We start from the raw sequence: 15,691 nt of genomic DNA, 5'->3' as shown, positions 1-15,691 counted from the left end.
GCATAGACTTGAGTCAAGCAGTGGGGAGGGAAAACTCCTTTGATCCAGAATTTACATCATGTTCACCAAGGATTTATTTTTTTAAACCATCAGCATTGACTTTTCTGATAAATCATCTGGCCATGCGTTGTAGGGACATAACCCTGTGCACCTGAACCAGTGCATCAAAGCGAAGGGCGTACATGAACTGCCAGGGAATTGGGAGCTGTGATCTGTTACAAACTCACCGGGAGTCCCGCGGCATGGTACCACGTGCCGTGCATTGCCACCCTGCCTCTTGTGCAACCACCAGGTTTCAACAGCACAAGATTTCAGTGGAAGGTCACCGATAAGCCCTCATCACTTGCCTCTTAATGAGAGAGATCTGCCCTGACTTCAATTAAGGGAAAAGGGACACCCGGCATGGTTTCAGGAGGGCTTTTCTTCATCCTCCCCTCCCCTGGCTCGCAGGTTTCTCCCCATGCCCATCCACAGCCCATGGACCCAGCATGTAATTATATATTAACTAAACATCCTCTCTTCTTCTAAAAAAGAAAATACACTATATACATATGGTTTAGTCGGAGCTTAAAGGGATTTGGGGTCTAGGACTCTGAAATTATTCATCTACAGTGTTTGGAGAAAGGAATTTATAGGAGGCATTTGCTAAACTAAAACTCCCTGGCCTTTTAGCAACCCTAGAAAGAGAAGGGGAAAAAAGGGCAGAACAAAGAGGTGTGCTGAGGAAAAGTTAATTTTTTCCATCGAGCTCTTGCGTGTGCCAAATTATCCCTTAATGTAAAGCCTCCTGCACTTTTACTTAAACAACGTCAGTAATGAGGGACCAGCTCACCACGCTCGGCCCTCCGCAGCTCCTTCTCCCCGGGTTTGGCAGGGGGCTGGTTCCCGAGAGGCCGATGGTTGACCATCACAGGCTCAGCGTCCACAGGGCAGAGCCAAAATACCCCAGTAATTAACGGTAGGTTAATCATATTTACTGCAGCCCTGTTGTTCCAAGATTCTCAGACAAAGGCTAAATTCAAGAAAACTTAAAAAGAAACAGATCTTCAGAGCTGATTTATTGGTAATGCAATTAGGATGAGGGAGAGAATCTAATTACCAAGTACTCTCACTTCTTCCCCCCCCCAGTTATTTAAAGAGGAAGCTCTCAGTGTAATAACTACTTTCTGGTTTACTTTACTTCTTAGCACGGCAGTTGTTGAAACAGTTTCAGTGTTTTCTCAGCTGCATTTTTATGTCAATACTAAGAATGGGATGAAATGGTTCGGACATGTCAAAGGAGGGGAAAAAAGAAAAAAAGTGATCAAGGCACTAACATGAAAAAACACCCCCAAAATATTTCAGAGGAGCTAAAAATGCACCTGAGGCTGCAATGTGATTGAGGAGAGGCCAGAAGAACAGGTCATGCATGTGGCTGTCCCTCCGCTTCCCAGAAGCACACGTAGGAAAGCGCTGATGGAGTGCCAGGACGGTTTGCCCTCGGGTCTATCCCATGCAGATACATAATTACAATGGGAACCAGTGGCACAAAACCTCACATTTAGCCCAGCTCAGTGGTACGAGATCTTTGTGGTACGAGATCTTTAATCTGCAGCAGACAGGGTACCGGGAGGCACAGCCAGGCTTGGCTCTGGGTGGGCGATAGCCAGGCTGTAAGCCCTGCATTCGCAGAGCTGGAGCTCCAGTGATTAATGCACATTAAATAATAATAATAACAGGAATACAAAGCATCTTTCACATGCAAGCGGCTGCTCAGCTGCAGACCCTCGTGGCCACCGTAAACTCCCACAGCAAGGACCTCAACCAGCACGACAGCATGTCCATCCCTTGCAAAACCTCTTGCAATTCAGAGCAGTACAGCGTGTGCATCTTTAATTACTACTTATTATTTATCTCTCCGCGAGCCTTGGAGCTCCAAGTCTTGAAAGACCTGGACATGTGTTACGAAGACACATGGCAGCTTCATTGCTCTCATTCTGTTATTTTTATTATTCCAAGTATGGCAATACCTATGTAAGCATGAGTTGAATCCCATCACCAATGCACCCCACGAGGAGGAAGGAAATGGGGTTGCATTGGTGGCCCCCAGCTGGGAGCAAAGGCATTGACCTCTTTGGAGATGGGGAGTGGTTTTAGGGGGTGGTGAGGACAAGGGGAGGAAAGATGCCGGGCAGAGGTACAGGGTGGGATGCAGGCAATCACTAAACGTGCATCTCCAGCAGCTCGAACCCCTCCTCGCTCATCTGCTGGGCAAAGGCAGAGCAGGAGAGCCTGACACTGCTTGCAGAGAAACAAAAAGGAGGAGAAAAAAAAAAAACCACCATGCAAGACACCTTAAAAGCATTCCCACAGCCCTTTGCCAATCCACCTAAATCCTGACCTGGAAGAAAACACCCCACCTTGTCCCAGACTCCAGTGAGTCACGCCAAAACCTGCCAAGCAGTGCAGGGAGAAGGGCCCCGGCCGCGGGGGCAGCGGCACATCCCAGCCGGGGCCATCAGCAAAGATCATCTCTTTCCCGGCTGTGCCTCCCTGTCCAGGGACGATTCACCTCTACCTTCTCACTGCAGTGCAAGAAACGACTTTAAAGTTTAAAAAAAAAAAAAAAAAAAAAAAAAAAAAAGTCCTGTAGCATCAAGTGTTTCTAGGAGTCCCACTGATTTTTGAGGCTGCTCACTACTCTTTCTCCCTCCTTAAATCCACCCCAGTGCAACTCAGGAAGGGGTTCAGCCTCTTCCTTTAAAGAAGAGGAATATAAGTATGCATGAAAGTAAAACTGAGATGGTCCTGGTCTGCAAACAGCTCTGCTGCTCCAGCCCTGGGACCAGGGATTATCAGAGCAGGTGAAAAATCAGAACTTGCATCATCCTCATGGTAAGATGTAAGGGAGGTGCAAGGAGAAGCACCTATGGAAAGACATCTGGCCCCAAGCAGGACCCCCACCATGCTCCTCCAAAAAAAATACGTGCCCAGAAACTTCTTCGCTGAAGCTGGACGTACCCACGAGCCCTCGCCCACCCAACCTGCACACAGCTGGGAGGGAGCACCCAAAACCGGGTACGAGCCAGCTGCTTGTGCTGCTTGCAAACCAGTAATTCACTATTTCTCAACTTATTATCCCCAACCACCTCAAGAACACATAGCAAGTATGCTCCAGCTTCATCCATCCCCACGGCAGCTCCCAAAGAGATGCCATCAAGCCAGACCAGGACCCATCTTTGGAGTGACAGCAAACCTGAAATTGGGCATCACTCCATCCTGGAACAAACTCTCCCTGCAGCCCTTCCAGAGCATCCCCAGTGATGAACCAGCCCAGCTCCTGGCAGAGGCCAGCCCTTTGCCGGTGCTATCCCTGGGGCCCTTCTAGGTTTTGGTGGTGCAAACATCAGTGTGCAAGGGGTGTGTGCGAGATGTGAATGCATTACCTGCTCCCAAAAGCTGATGACTTTCCGGGGTTAAAGATGGAAGCTGGATTTAAGGCATCAGGTTCCCAAACACTGCAGCCCCGGCATGAAGGGAGGCTGGGTTTTTTGGTGGTTTGTTCTGGGTTTTTTTTAAAAGCAAGATGCTGTGTGATATTAAAGGCTATTTCCAAACACCGCTAGAGCCACGCACGGGCACAGACCTGCATTTAATCTCCTGGGGAGGTTTTACAATCACTTTCATAACTCGCTCGCCGTCAGGATTTTGCTTTCCGATGCATCGCCCCTTATCTCAGCCCGGCTGCAGGAGAGCGAATCTGAGGTGGGATGCAGAAATACGTTTGTTACTTTCTACGCCGTAATTGCAAACCACAAGGAAGAACATCCTTCCTCATTTCGCAGCTAAAAAGCTACGAAACCACAACTGCCTTCCCGGTGGCGATAGCAGCCGGCTGCAGAGGAGCGGGAGCAGAAGGATATCCCCTGCGCAGATGTTCGCCCCTGCCACCCGTGCCGTGGTTTTGCAGAGAGAAGCTGGGGGACCCGATAAAGCATCTGGGTCGGAAGGATTTACGAGGCTCCTATTCCTAAATCGAGGGGAGGGGGAGGCTTAGGGGGTGGATGGTGAGCCGGGAAACAGCGTGGAAAATGCCAGCATGCCTGGCCAAGAGATTATCGCCGGGGTTCAGCCATAAGTTTTATATTGTCCTGATGTTTACCCTCCACCTGCCCACAAACTCACTTCGTAAATGACAAGTGAAATTCCCCATCCGTCTCCACAGCCAGGCGATTTTCGGCCACGCGTGCACATACCATGCTCCGGGTGCTCCTGTGTGGATTCGGGAGGGGTGGGGTAAAAACACTCATAAAACACCTCTTTTTATAGATGTCTGCGGGAGGATTACCGTGGTATGGCCTGCTCTATCAGAAAACGTTGTTTTGTTTGTTGGGTTTGGGTTTTTCTTATAGGTGTTTAATACTGTGTGCAGCAAGTGATGACCCCCCCCCCCAGCAGTGCCTGGCCGGCACAGCCCCCCACCAGGGATCACCTGAGCGACAGCCCCATAAATACTTCCAGCCTAAATAACCCTTGGCCCCATACAGCTGCCTAGCCGGTCCACTAACCCTGTTACCTGCTCAATTTATGATTCCTAAACAAGACAAAAGAAGGATATACTGGATTTATTTTCTTTTTTAAAAAAAAACTCAAAGCAAGGAGTCTGTCTTTCTAAGGGTTCGGCCAGCCCAGCGCCTGACAGCAGGCATTACCTACCACTATTTTATGGTCTGTGCTGGCTGTGTGCATTCGTGCAGCTTTAAAAACAAGCAATATTCCTTGTAAACAGTGGATTGGAAACAAGTAAGGTTTGGATTGCCAGAAAGGGGATAGGGAGGCAGCCTTGGGCTGAGCAACAGGTTTCGATGCACAGCTCAGACCCGGTCCAAGCTCCGCTGTTGGGGTCCAGCTAGAGACTGGGGGTTTCCTCAACTGATTAACCCAACCTCAGGAAAACCCCATTATTTGATGCCCCGAACCCTAGGCAGTGGCTGCAGTGTGGGAACGGAGCCCGACCCCAAATTCAAGCTGTGGGGCTGGGTCCAGAGCCAGCAGCCCCTGTCCTGTCCCACTTTTCATCTCTGTAATTGGAGAGATGCTATACAACTCTAGAAAATAAATAAAATTATCTAATCCCTGGGTTTCAAATGAACGTATTTACCTGGTCTCCCTATTTTACTCAACCCTTCACCTCCAGGCATTATACAGGAGAGCTGTATGATGCCCGCCTGAAAAGCAGTCTTTCAGGGTAGGGGTTTTGTTTTATTTTCTACGTTTGAAAAGACAATTTCAGCCTCCCGATGGCTCCAGCACACAGGCGGCTGAACCAGGCCTTTTGTCTTTAAGGATGCGAATTAAGGGTACCGCATTTTCTTCGCTTTCTCAAACAAGTCTTGACCTTTCAACCCTAAAGCTGGATGGAGAGCAGACCAAACACTCAGAAGCTCTCTCCCTTTTATCCCAGCTGTCCCCACCTTGTGTGCCAAGTCCTTCTCCTGGCTTGAGACTTTAACCTCCAGCATCTGACAAACAGAGAAGGCAAAGGCAAGGGCAGCAATTATGCTGCCTTCCAACTTCGAGGTGGGGGGTGGGGATAAAATCATTTTAAAAGGCTCCAGGAAACAAGGAATGGCCAGAAAAAACAAACTCAGTAGATATGGTGAAGCCTCGAGTCACTCCCGGAGGGAATAAGAGCCTCAAACAAAGCATCCAAAAGCCCCGTGGTCCCTTCGCCAGACTGTATGTTTTCTATAACCCGTAGGCAATAACGTCGTCAGCAGCATCACGGCAGCCCAGCCGCCTCCCAAGAGGGGATGCAACACCAAGGGTGGGGAGCAGGTTGCCCAGAAAATCCCCAAAACTCAGATGCGGTCCCAACCAAACACTTCTTGACCCACAAAGCACCAGTGTCAGCACCGAGCCGCCAGCCAGAGACACACGGGGACCCAGCCAGCCCCTCCGGAGATTAAACATTTCAACAAAATAAACCTCAGGGCAGGTTCGGACCACATTTTACACCCTTGGAAACCCACCATGATGCTGCTGGCTTTAGCTGCGGTCTCTCCATCAGAATCCAGTGTGAACACAAGCTCTCCTGCCCGCGACAAGCACCAGCTACTTCTTCTGGCACCCCAACCACCGCTCAGCATCCTCAACTCTGCCTTCAAGCTACTTCTTCGTGGCCTGACTTACTTTCTTCTTTTTAAGTACACAGCACAAAAAACCACACACAGGCCAACTTCAGAGATATTCCCACTAGAAAAATTAAATACTCATAATGCTTTTTTAAAGTGAATTGGGCCCCTTAATTTGCATCTTATAATAAGGATGTTATCGTACTGGTTTATGGCTCAGCTCTTTAGTTTCTATCTCTCAGGGGCTAGATTTCCCCTCATGAGTTCAATAGATGTCTATGAACTAATGTAATTTTTTAAAAGGCTTTTCTTCTGTATTAACATTACAACCTTTATGAGTTAAAGGTTTTCCTTGCTGAAGTGCAGGGCGTGTTGGTGTTCGAGAGCCAGGCACCGTACTTGCCAGCGCGGCTGCAAAGGATGCTGCAACCTGGGGTTAATCCTGGGCAGCGGGTGGAAACCTTCCTCACACCGAGCCGAGCTCTCCAGCGTACTCCGTCTCTTACATTTAGCTTAATTATAAAACATTGTCACTTGAATATTAAAATAATGTTTAATACACAGAAGGGAATAAGCCAGTCCAGAAAAATGCATAATTTCCCCATGCCTGCCCTGCTAGTCACGTGCAATGAGCTCTTTTCTTTTCCCCCCTTTCGCCTGACTGCCTCTTACAGCGATGCTGGGAATACGCCTTCAAGAGCCTTTCAAAAGCATTTAAAAACCAGGGAGGATTTCCCCATCTCTGCCCTTTCCAGGGGTGCCCATCCTCTGATCCCCTCACCCTCAGGAGGCAGAGCGGGGCCGGGGTCAGATTTGTCCTCCTGTCCCCTTCCAGGCCCGCAACCATACAGCAGCACCAGGGTCTCCAGGAGAGGAAAACAGCAACAACTTGACTAAATCCCAGAGGACGTTTTTAAACTTGCCCAAATTAGGGCCTGGGGGCGGATGCTCGGCATTTCAAAACAGCCGGTCTCCGAGGTGCTCAAACACGCCGCGGTTAGGAGCGATGTCGAAAATGCCAGCCCCTGCTTTAATATACCCCGGGATCATTCATCACCTCCACACCTTATTTTATATTGCCAGGCTCTACTTTAAATAAGCTTTTTTTCCCCTCCCCTTTAATCACTACAGCTGCAGAAGGTGTTATCTCTTCAGCAGGGGAGAGGGGGAAGCAGGGAGGAGGGGAGAAGAGAGAAAAAACAGTTGAAAGGGGATTTTAGGCAGCAAAAGGTGAACAGGAGCAGCCAGGTGCAAAGCAGCTCCCAAAGGGATGTTGCTCCCCAAAGCCTCTGAATGGACAAAGCCAAACCCCAGGGGAGCGTGCCAGGGAGGCGGCAGGGAAAAGGTCTGTTAGAAGGCGAATGTAAAAAGAAATAATTTTTATCCATACTGGAATCGGGGGTGCAGGGATGTTTGGGGAGAGCGGGGCAGACAGAGCCCACACTGCCCACCAACAGGGGCTGTTCTGGAGATGAGCCGTGGGACAAGGGCTGCCCAAGGACAACCTCGGCCCGCGGGGAAGGGGGACCGAAGTGTCACAGCCCTCAGGCGCTGCTCGCCAATGCAGGGCTGCAAGAGGAGCTCAGGGAAAGGACAGACACTCACTTAAAGAAAAAGAAAAAAAGGTTTATTTAGGGCTTCATCCTCTACTACCTCCCCGCCCGAAGTGTCCCAGGTCTGCAAGGGCACAGCTATTTCAAGACTGAACTGGCATCCCTGTAGGCACCACAAGCTCTGCTACAGATACTCAAGAAGCAAGTTCACAGCCCCATTTTCTGCTGCCTGCAGGTATGCTTCACAGGAGGCCCTTGGCCGCCACCACCACCACCTTCACCCAACCTCTTGTGATGGACAGGGTACAAACCCAGAGAAACCTGACGGAAAGGGTTAAGCAGCCTATGGATGCTCTGCCTGTGCACTTACCACCTGGAGCAGCTTCACTCACAACTGGGAAGCATTAAAGGTTTAGCATGAGCTGATGCAGGTGGTACAGCTTTTGGCAGCAGGCTCTTTGATGCATTGGTCTGGACTAGCTTTGGGGATCGTCTGCCAGCCCATAAGGACAACCCGGTGAGAGGCCACCTCTTGCCAAGGGGACCCTGTCACTGGGGCCAGCCCCTCAGCAGCTCCATAGGGTTGGGCAGGAGTCTTACTGCTCCATCTAGACCTTTTCATCAAGGAAAAACTCATCTTGAATGGGCATTTGAGGAGGTTAAGCTTAGCAACAATGATGCTGGGGAAAGAGGGAAGGTCCAAAGGCATTGCCTTTTTCATGCCATTTAAATTAAGATGTCAAATGTGAAAATAACTTGAAAGGCAGTAGCCCTGTTTTATTAATAGCAAGTATTTATTAGCCTCCTTGATTTACAGTATGTTTCTGAAAGTCATCAGTCCATCACAATCAGTCCGTCAGCACGGGGGCTGAGTTGTTCTTCTTGGTCAACACAATATGGAATATAGATCTGAATATTAGAAGCCAAATACAACCTTCATTTTGCATGCACATATCCCACCAATGGGAGGCCCGTAAATGAATCCTGTATAGCCCTTAGACACATGCATTTGCAGACACTGGGGGAGAGGTGGGAGCTTCTATACATCGCCACTGGAAACCCAGGGGGTCCTGGAAATCGCCAGGGAAGAGCCATCAGGGCTACAGCAACCTTGGAAAACATCATGGCACACATATCCCAGCCACCAAAAAAGGGGGAAATCCACCTTGTGATCTTGCTTCTGGGTTTTGACATGAAAAGCTATCTGTCCTTCCATCCATCTAACTGCAGTATTTGATGCTTACACAGCACAGACACTTCCACCCACCCGTTAGCATCTCTATTTCCAGATTTCTCCCCCCCCCCTCCCCGGGGTTTTGCCTGTCCAGCTGTCTGTCCACACCACTTCTGCCCATCACCACGGCACATGAGCATCTGCCCGCTGGAACCACGGCCGAGCCAGCATTTCCCAGGGATCACATCGTGCTCATTACGGGAGGCCAGACGAAATTAAATTGGGGCCCACTGGTTCTGCCATCTGAACTTCATCACTGCTAAAGACGCAATAAAAGTAATAGCAACAACGAACAAGCCTCTACCAGATGTGTAACTCTATCCAGTGAGATTAAGGAATAAGGGCCATATTTTGGGTTTGGGCTTTTTTGTTGTTGTTGTGTTCCCCCCACACACCCCATCTTTCCTTGGGAATAATTGATTATTTGGATGCCTGTAGAAGATGAATGTTAAGAGGGTGACTTCTGGGAGGAGAGGAGGTTCAGGGGGTGTTGGGATGGAGGAACAACAAGGTTTTATTGACTTGAAGCAGATACAACATACAACTGAATGATGATGCCTGATCATGCCTGAAATGGGAAAAATGGGGTGGGGGAGGGGGGAGCAGGGAATAAAAAAGCAGCAAGTGAGGCACCACTCTCATTTGGGGAGGTTGTTCAGCTTGCTCCTCGATAATAATTTATAGTGGGATCCCATGAAATATCACACCAGAGCAGGGTGCCCTGGAAAGGCAGCTACATCCAGCGGGTCCTCTGCCTCACCACCATAAACCTGTAGGTGAAGGCTCACCCCTGGGTTTCGCCCACATCCAGACAGCTCAAACACACACAGCAACACAAGAAGTGAGATTAAAAAAAAAAAGTACAGGGTAAACCGCATAGTTGGTAAAATAAACTCCAGCAGCCCAAGAAGGATGGTCCTTCCCTCCGCCTTCCCCCAGAGTCCACAGTCACGTTGCTGCCCACCAACACCTTGATGCTCCCAAGCCCGATGCTGCTGCTGGTCCCACGGGTCACTTAGTGGGACCTGACACAAAGCTGGGGTTGAAACAAAATGCAGGGAGTTTAGGATTTTCATGAGGTTTTAGATCTGTTTTTCGGATCCCTTCTGGAGAGACAGTGCTCGATCAGTGACCTGCAACACATTCGTTTCACCCCGCTCTTCGCACCTTGTAAAAGCCCACGGCCCGAATACATCATGAATCCAAAATGCGTATTATTTTGAAAGCAAAATTTAAGTTAGACTTCACAAAAGACTTGACCTTTGCTGCATTTTAGTGGCATGAAAGTGTGCTTAGAAATAAAATACAGCACAGTCAAATCGCCTTCAAGTTTGAAAGTGGCTTTTTAAACCCCCAAAAATCAAAGCTAAGCTAGCTGATTCCTAGGTATCTTGCTCATCTCGGCCCTGTGGACTGGGAAAGAAAGAGCTTTTCTTTTGCTTATTAAAAACTCCAAAACTTTAGGAGCTTTGGTTTTTTGATAAAGACCAAATGTACTTAGTTTTTTAAGTCTGATGTGCAGGCCAACACATTGGGAATACACTTAAATACAAAATCCCTAGGAATATTGCCCCTCTTGCACTGAAAACAGAGCAACCTCCAGCTTTGAGGCTAACAGGTTTCCAGCTCTCCCCTCACAGGAAACCCTTGACTCCTGTTAATTGGCAGAAACTCATTAAGCCACTGTAACACGATGGCTGGTGATCCTCCGTGCACCCAGATACAGCAAAGGGCTTTGCAGCAGCCAAGTCCTGGCCAGGCAAAAAAGGATCCTAACGATACCCCTAATTAAAGCACACAGCAGTCTGGGTCACACGAGGCAGTGGAAGAAACCCTTGTAGCTCCACCAAAACCTCGTGCTGGGGCTGCCCTGTTGCTTTGCAAGAGCCAGAGCAGACCCTGGAGCCTGTGAGCAGGATCAGGCCCTGCAGCTGGGGAGAGGAGCCCCCAGTGCAGCCCCAACGCTTACAAGGGGCTCTCAGCACACACGTATTGGTAAATTTAAGGCAACACCTAAATTCTGCAGATGTTTTAAAGTCCTAAGACTTGGGGGGGTTAACACCTGTATTAAAAAAATACACATTTTAAGGACTATTTCACTTTACCTTCAACACTCCAGGAAAGGTACAACTTTTTCCCTCTGTGCTTGGCAAAGCCTATTTAGCTGTCACTGCTTTTCTACTTTCTTGTTTTCCCAGGAGAAACACCTGCCTTGCACTGGCTGCTGGAGGCAGAGAGAAAGCAGAGTGCATCACACTTTTATTCCACCAGGCAGAGCACCCCAGAAGCCATCCATGAACCGAGCTTTGCCTGCACTCAGACAAAATAAGGGTAAAGACACCCCCAAGGCTAGCCAGCACACCAAAAAACATTATAAAGCAGCTTCCCAGCTGCCCTTTATTATAAGCATTGCAGGCCTGCTGTAGATACATACCAGGTGATCCCTGGTTTGCAATCTGGAGGAGAGAGCAGAGCAACCCCCTTTCTAATTAACAACTCTGTTAGCCCTGATCTGATGCAGCTGCCTGGTGTAGAGATATCCCAGGGCAGGAGCCGGGGTGCCAGCAGCTAATGGGAGCTAACTTCTTACTGATGGTGTGTTTGCAATCAATAGGATGCTTAATGCAACAGGATTCCCCCTTCCAAGGCTCAAAAAACCCTTATAAGCAGACACAGAGGCGGTAGCACAGAGGTAGAGGCTGGGATAGGAGAACCTTTAAAAACATCTCCTAATGATAAAAAAAAAGCTTAGGGTGTGTGCAGCCTTTTGGGTAATTGGACCTCGAAGACCAAACTGCCTTAAAAGAAACAGCAAGAGCTCCCTTTGGGTCAACCCATTCCTATACACCAAGTCCCCCCAGGCTCCTGGCTTGGCCCTACAGCCATGTGCGGAGGTGCTTCTGCTGCCCGCCCCGGCCACTTGCCAAGCTTTAAGATACAAAAGTGTCTGTGCTTGTGCTATGCCCTGGCCCACGTGAGAACTACAGCCTGGGTTTTTAAAAAACAAAAGAGCAACCACCACCTATCAAAAAGGCAACGTCATTTTCCCTATGGCCATTTTGCCGGGAGTGAGTCACCCCAGCTGGGTGTCTCGCTCAGATGTTAAGAAAGGAGATGAATAAAACCAGAAGTGAGATTGAAGCTAATACACAAAGCAAATAAATCAGCTGGCCCCTGCCCCGTGGCTCGGCTCTGTCGCACTGCAACCGGCAGCGGGTGTCCTGGCAGCCTGACACGGCCGGCCAGCAATTCCGCTTGCTCCCCAGCTGGTTTCTTTCACCAAATAAGGTCCATTCCCACTCGCCGGCACAGGCATGAGTAGCTACAGCCTATAAATCCCATCAGAGACAGCACACAAGCACGCACTTAACCCATCTTCTGTTCAGCAAAGCGCTTGGGCCCCAAACCAGTGAACTCCTTGGGCGGGTGCTCATCTTTGAGCAAGGGACGAATATCACTGGCAAGGGGGAAAGCTGTGCGAGGGCCGGAGCGCTTGGCAGGAGACACCGGGACGCCGACCTGATAGCAGCTCCCCCTGGTACCCCGGCTCGGGGCAGCGCTCTGCATCCCCTGGTACTGACAGCATCTCCATAGCAAGGCTATCGCTCCTCCCGAAACCCACTGGCTTCTCCTCAGACAGACACTAAGGGACATTACGGATCCCACCAGCCCCACAAGTACGTAGTTTAACAGCAGAAATGTAACTGACAGCCGGCATTCATCAAGAGGAGGCAGGCGATGGAGGAGACCTGGGAGACCCCCCCACTTCAGAATCACCGAACGCCAACGGGGGTTCACCACGACTTGGGGTGTCACGGCCGTAAGCCCGATGCCTGGTCTAGCTCTGCGAGAAACGTCTGCCCACTAGGACTGTGCAGCCCCTCATGCGGACACCAGCCCCGGCTTTCTCTTTGTAAACTCAGCACATGGTTTTCTGCAGCCGATACGGTAATACAGAGTCATACCAGCTGCCTGGCCCTTGTTAGCATTAAAAATTAAAGACAGAGCAAACAAAACCTAAAGCTCCAACATTTATTATGGCAATTTCCCACCCACCCACAGACCTACACTGTGTTTTGTTTTATTTTTAATTCGTCACATCAGATGCGACTTCCGAGAAATGGCATGTCATGGAGATAACCAACAGGCCGGGTTGTCCACAAGAGCAAGACAGTCTTTTTCGTGGGGAAAGGAGCCCGTCGAAGCCATCGATAAGCCCTTGACCTTGGTGGGTGGGTTTGCTTTTTTTTGTTTTTAGAAAATAAAAAAAGAAAGAGACAAACAAAAAAAAAACCCCAACCCCAAAGAAGTGTTGTACTCTATTACAAAATATAAATACGATAGTCTTGCAGGCAGGAGGAGCCCGGGGAGCGCTGCCTTCGGCGGGTGACTTCTCAGGCTCTCCCGGGGACGCGGCGAGCCAGCAGGACAGAGGCCACCTCCGGACACCGAGACGCCGCCGGCCGCTCGCCCCAGCTTCACCTCCTTTCAGAATTTAAGTGCTCTTGAACTTCCATCCGAAAACTGCCAGACGTCCGGGGCTCCCTGGGCGCTGCGCCAGCTGGGGGGGTACGCCGAACCTACAGAGAGCATGGGGACAGAGGAGAGAACAGGTGTGACATGGCCCACGGTGCGAGTTATACTCTTATTTTACTTTTTTTTGTCTTTTTTTTTCTTTAACAACTAGGACACCCAACTGTCGCAAAGGGATACGGCAGGACGGAGCCCTTCCTCCTCTCAGGCCACACTCTCACCTCCGGCATCACTTGGCACCATGCAGGAACCACAGGGATCATTTAGGAGGCAAAAGCTCTGGCTTCTACTGAGAAACCCGGGCTGTTCCAAGAGCTCTGTTTGGGCAATGACTGAGCCCACCTGTCTGAAAATTTCCTCCTGTTCTTTCCCAAAACCTTGGGGGCTTCCCCCAGCGCCCACACTGCATCCGGGTGCTGAAGACCCTCTTAAAGCCATCGGTACTGTTAATACGCCATGCGGCGGGTGGTTCATGGAGGACTTTCCCCAGCTCATTACACGTTGGATATCACACAGCATGGAAGTGCACGCTGCAGCAGCAAAGCTCAAGCTGCAAAGCCCCAGCCTGCGCCCAGCGAAGCGTGCGGTCAACTCACTATCGACTCTGGCAACGTGGGATGGGACGCCAGGACAACAAACATCCCTGGCTTCACTCACACAGAGAATGAGAGCGGCTGCAAGCCCCTGCTCGAGGCCAATCACCAAACACCGCGCTACCCCAAATGGCAGGCTAAGGGCTACACTGCTGCCAGCGGTGGTGGTGAGGCCGGCGCATCATCAGCACACCCCCCAAAGTCCACCTCTGCGTCCCGACCGGGGAGCCAGTTTCTATGGAAATTGCTTCATTAATACTTAAGAGAGTGCTTGAAGGGCTATGCGCGAGCTGCCACCAAGACTAGATAAGCAGCTCCTAGGCCAGATCTTCACCAGCTGTAAACTGGAGTGGCTCCTCTGAAGTCAAGAGCACATGCCCCGTTTCTCCCTGGGGAGGGCTTGTAGCTGCTGATGTCTGAGCCCGGCACGTTTCAGGCTTATGTTAAAGCTGGCTGAAACTTTCAAGGGAGCCAAAAGCACCACAGCCATCCCAGCCACAAGCCGTACCAGCACACCACCGCTGCAAACCGTACATCCCGCCAAGGGGCACGAAACCCAGGGGGTCCCCAGCAGCCGAGCATCTGGGCTGGAGGAGCAGCGGCTCTCCAGCGACTCCAGCAAAGAGCCCTCCGGGCAATATCACTCTCCTAGTCAATACTATGATTCACCCATGCATCCACCAAAAATGGTTTTCAGCCTTCATAGGAGGAAAAAAGAGAGGGAGGGAACTAAAGGCGGTTGGTATCTCTTCTCTTTTTTTGTACAAACTCTGCACTTAGATAAACCCCGAAACTGTATCTCATCAGATACGCCAAAGCCTCCTGAATGTGAAGCAAAGACATGGTATCACTTATGCCTGTATTTATCTCAGCCCTTGGAAACATAATAAATACGAAACATCTGTAGTCTAAATGCTGGATACTGTTTCAGTGCCTTCATTACATTAATCATTCAATTTGGAGGAGATTAAATACTAATGGCAAAGGGGTCTGTGCCATAAAAACGCATTCCTCCTCAAAAGTTGATGGGGTTTCAGATTTTAACAATAGAGACACTGTTACCCAAATATCGCTCTTATTTATAGAGACATCTTTCTGCACAGAGAGAAACAGGAAAGTTTCTAGGGAACGCAGGTCGCACGTGCGCAGGATGCCAAAGCAGCTCGAGAGCACACGATGGGGCCTTAGACATCCATGCCCCAACCCAACAAACTTCAATGGGTTTATCACCCCATTAACTCATCGCCACTGGCAGAAAAGCATCACATTAGTGAATTCTGCTTTGGTGTTGAGGTGACAGCACGTTGTCGTTCACAAGCTACGCTCTCGCCGGCCAGCCGGTGCTCAGACAACTTCTCCTACAGCAGGAGCTGCTTCTCCAAACTACCGCCCCAGCCCCGTGTGTGCGGTCGCAGGGCAACGCAGCGCCCGGACGGCTCATTTAGCTCTCTGAAACCTGTAAAATTCAGCCTTCTGAAACCTGCAAATCAAATGCATCGCTGCACAATTTAAAAATAAATAAATAAATCGTTGTACGCTTTCCACCCGCTAAATCTTGTAGCAGCGCATGGAGCCCAGATCTGCCTAGAGATGCCTGTATATATGATTACTTCACATGTAAAACACAGTATAGCAAAAGGTAGTGGAACAACAACCGCCATAGGA

At 49.8% G+C, this 15,691-nt stretch overlaps 1 protein-coding gene across 4 annotated transcripts in view; it reads right to left on the bottom strand.

Annotated features, from left to right (window-relative positions):
- Positions 1 to 12,918: 12,918 nt before the first annotated feature.
- The window catches only part of BCL11A (BCL11 transcription factor A), a 156,305-nt gene continuing 153,532 nt past the window's right edge, over positions 12,919 to 15,691 (bottom strand). For 3 of the 4 annotated variants that reach the window (XM_069787628.1, XM_069787632.1, XM_069787630.1), the window contains exon 4: positions 12,919 to 13,480. In XM_069787628.1, coding sequence (XP_069643729.1) covers positions 13,389 to 13,480 — 92 coding nt within the window. In that variant the 3' untranslated portion in view covers positions 12,919 to 13,388. The remainder of the gene's footprint in view (positions 13,481 to 15,691) is intronic. The other variant, XM_069787623.1, reaches the window with a different exon arrangement.

The sequence above is a fragment of the Haliaeetus albicilla genome, chromosome 7 (genome assembly GCF_947461875.1).
Source record: "Haliaeetus albicilla chromosome 7, bHalAlb1.1, whole genome shotgun sequence".
NCBI classification, from domain to species: domain Eukaryota; kingdom Metazoa; phylum Chordata; class Aves; order Accipitriformes; family Accipitridae; genus Haliaeetus; species Haliaeetus albicilla.
The sequence above is the reverse complement of the archived record's forward strand: the minus strand, read 5'-3'. Positions and strand labels throughout refer to the sequence as shown.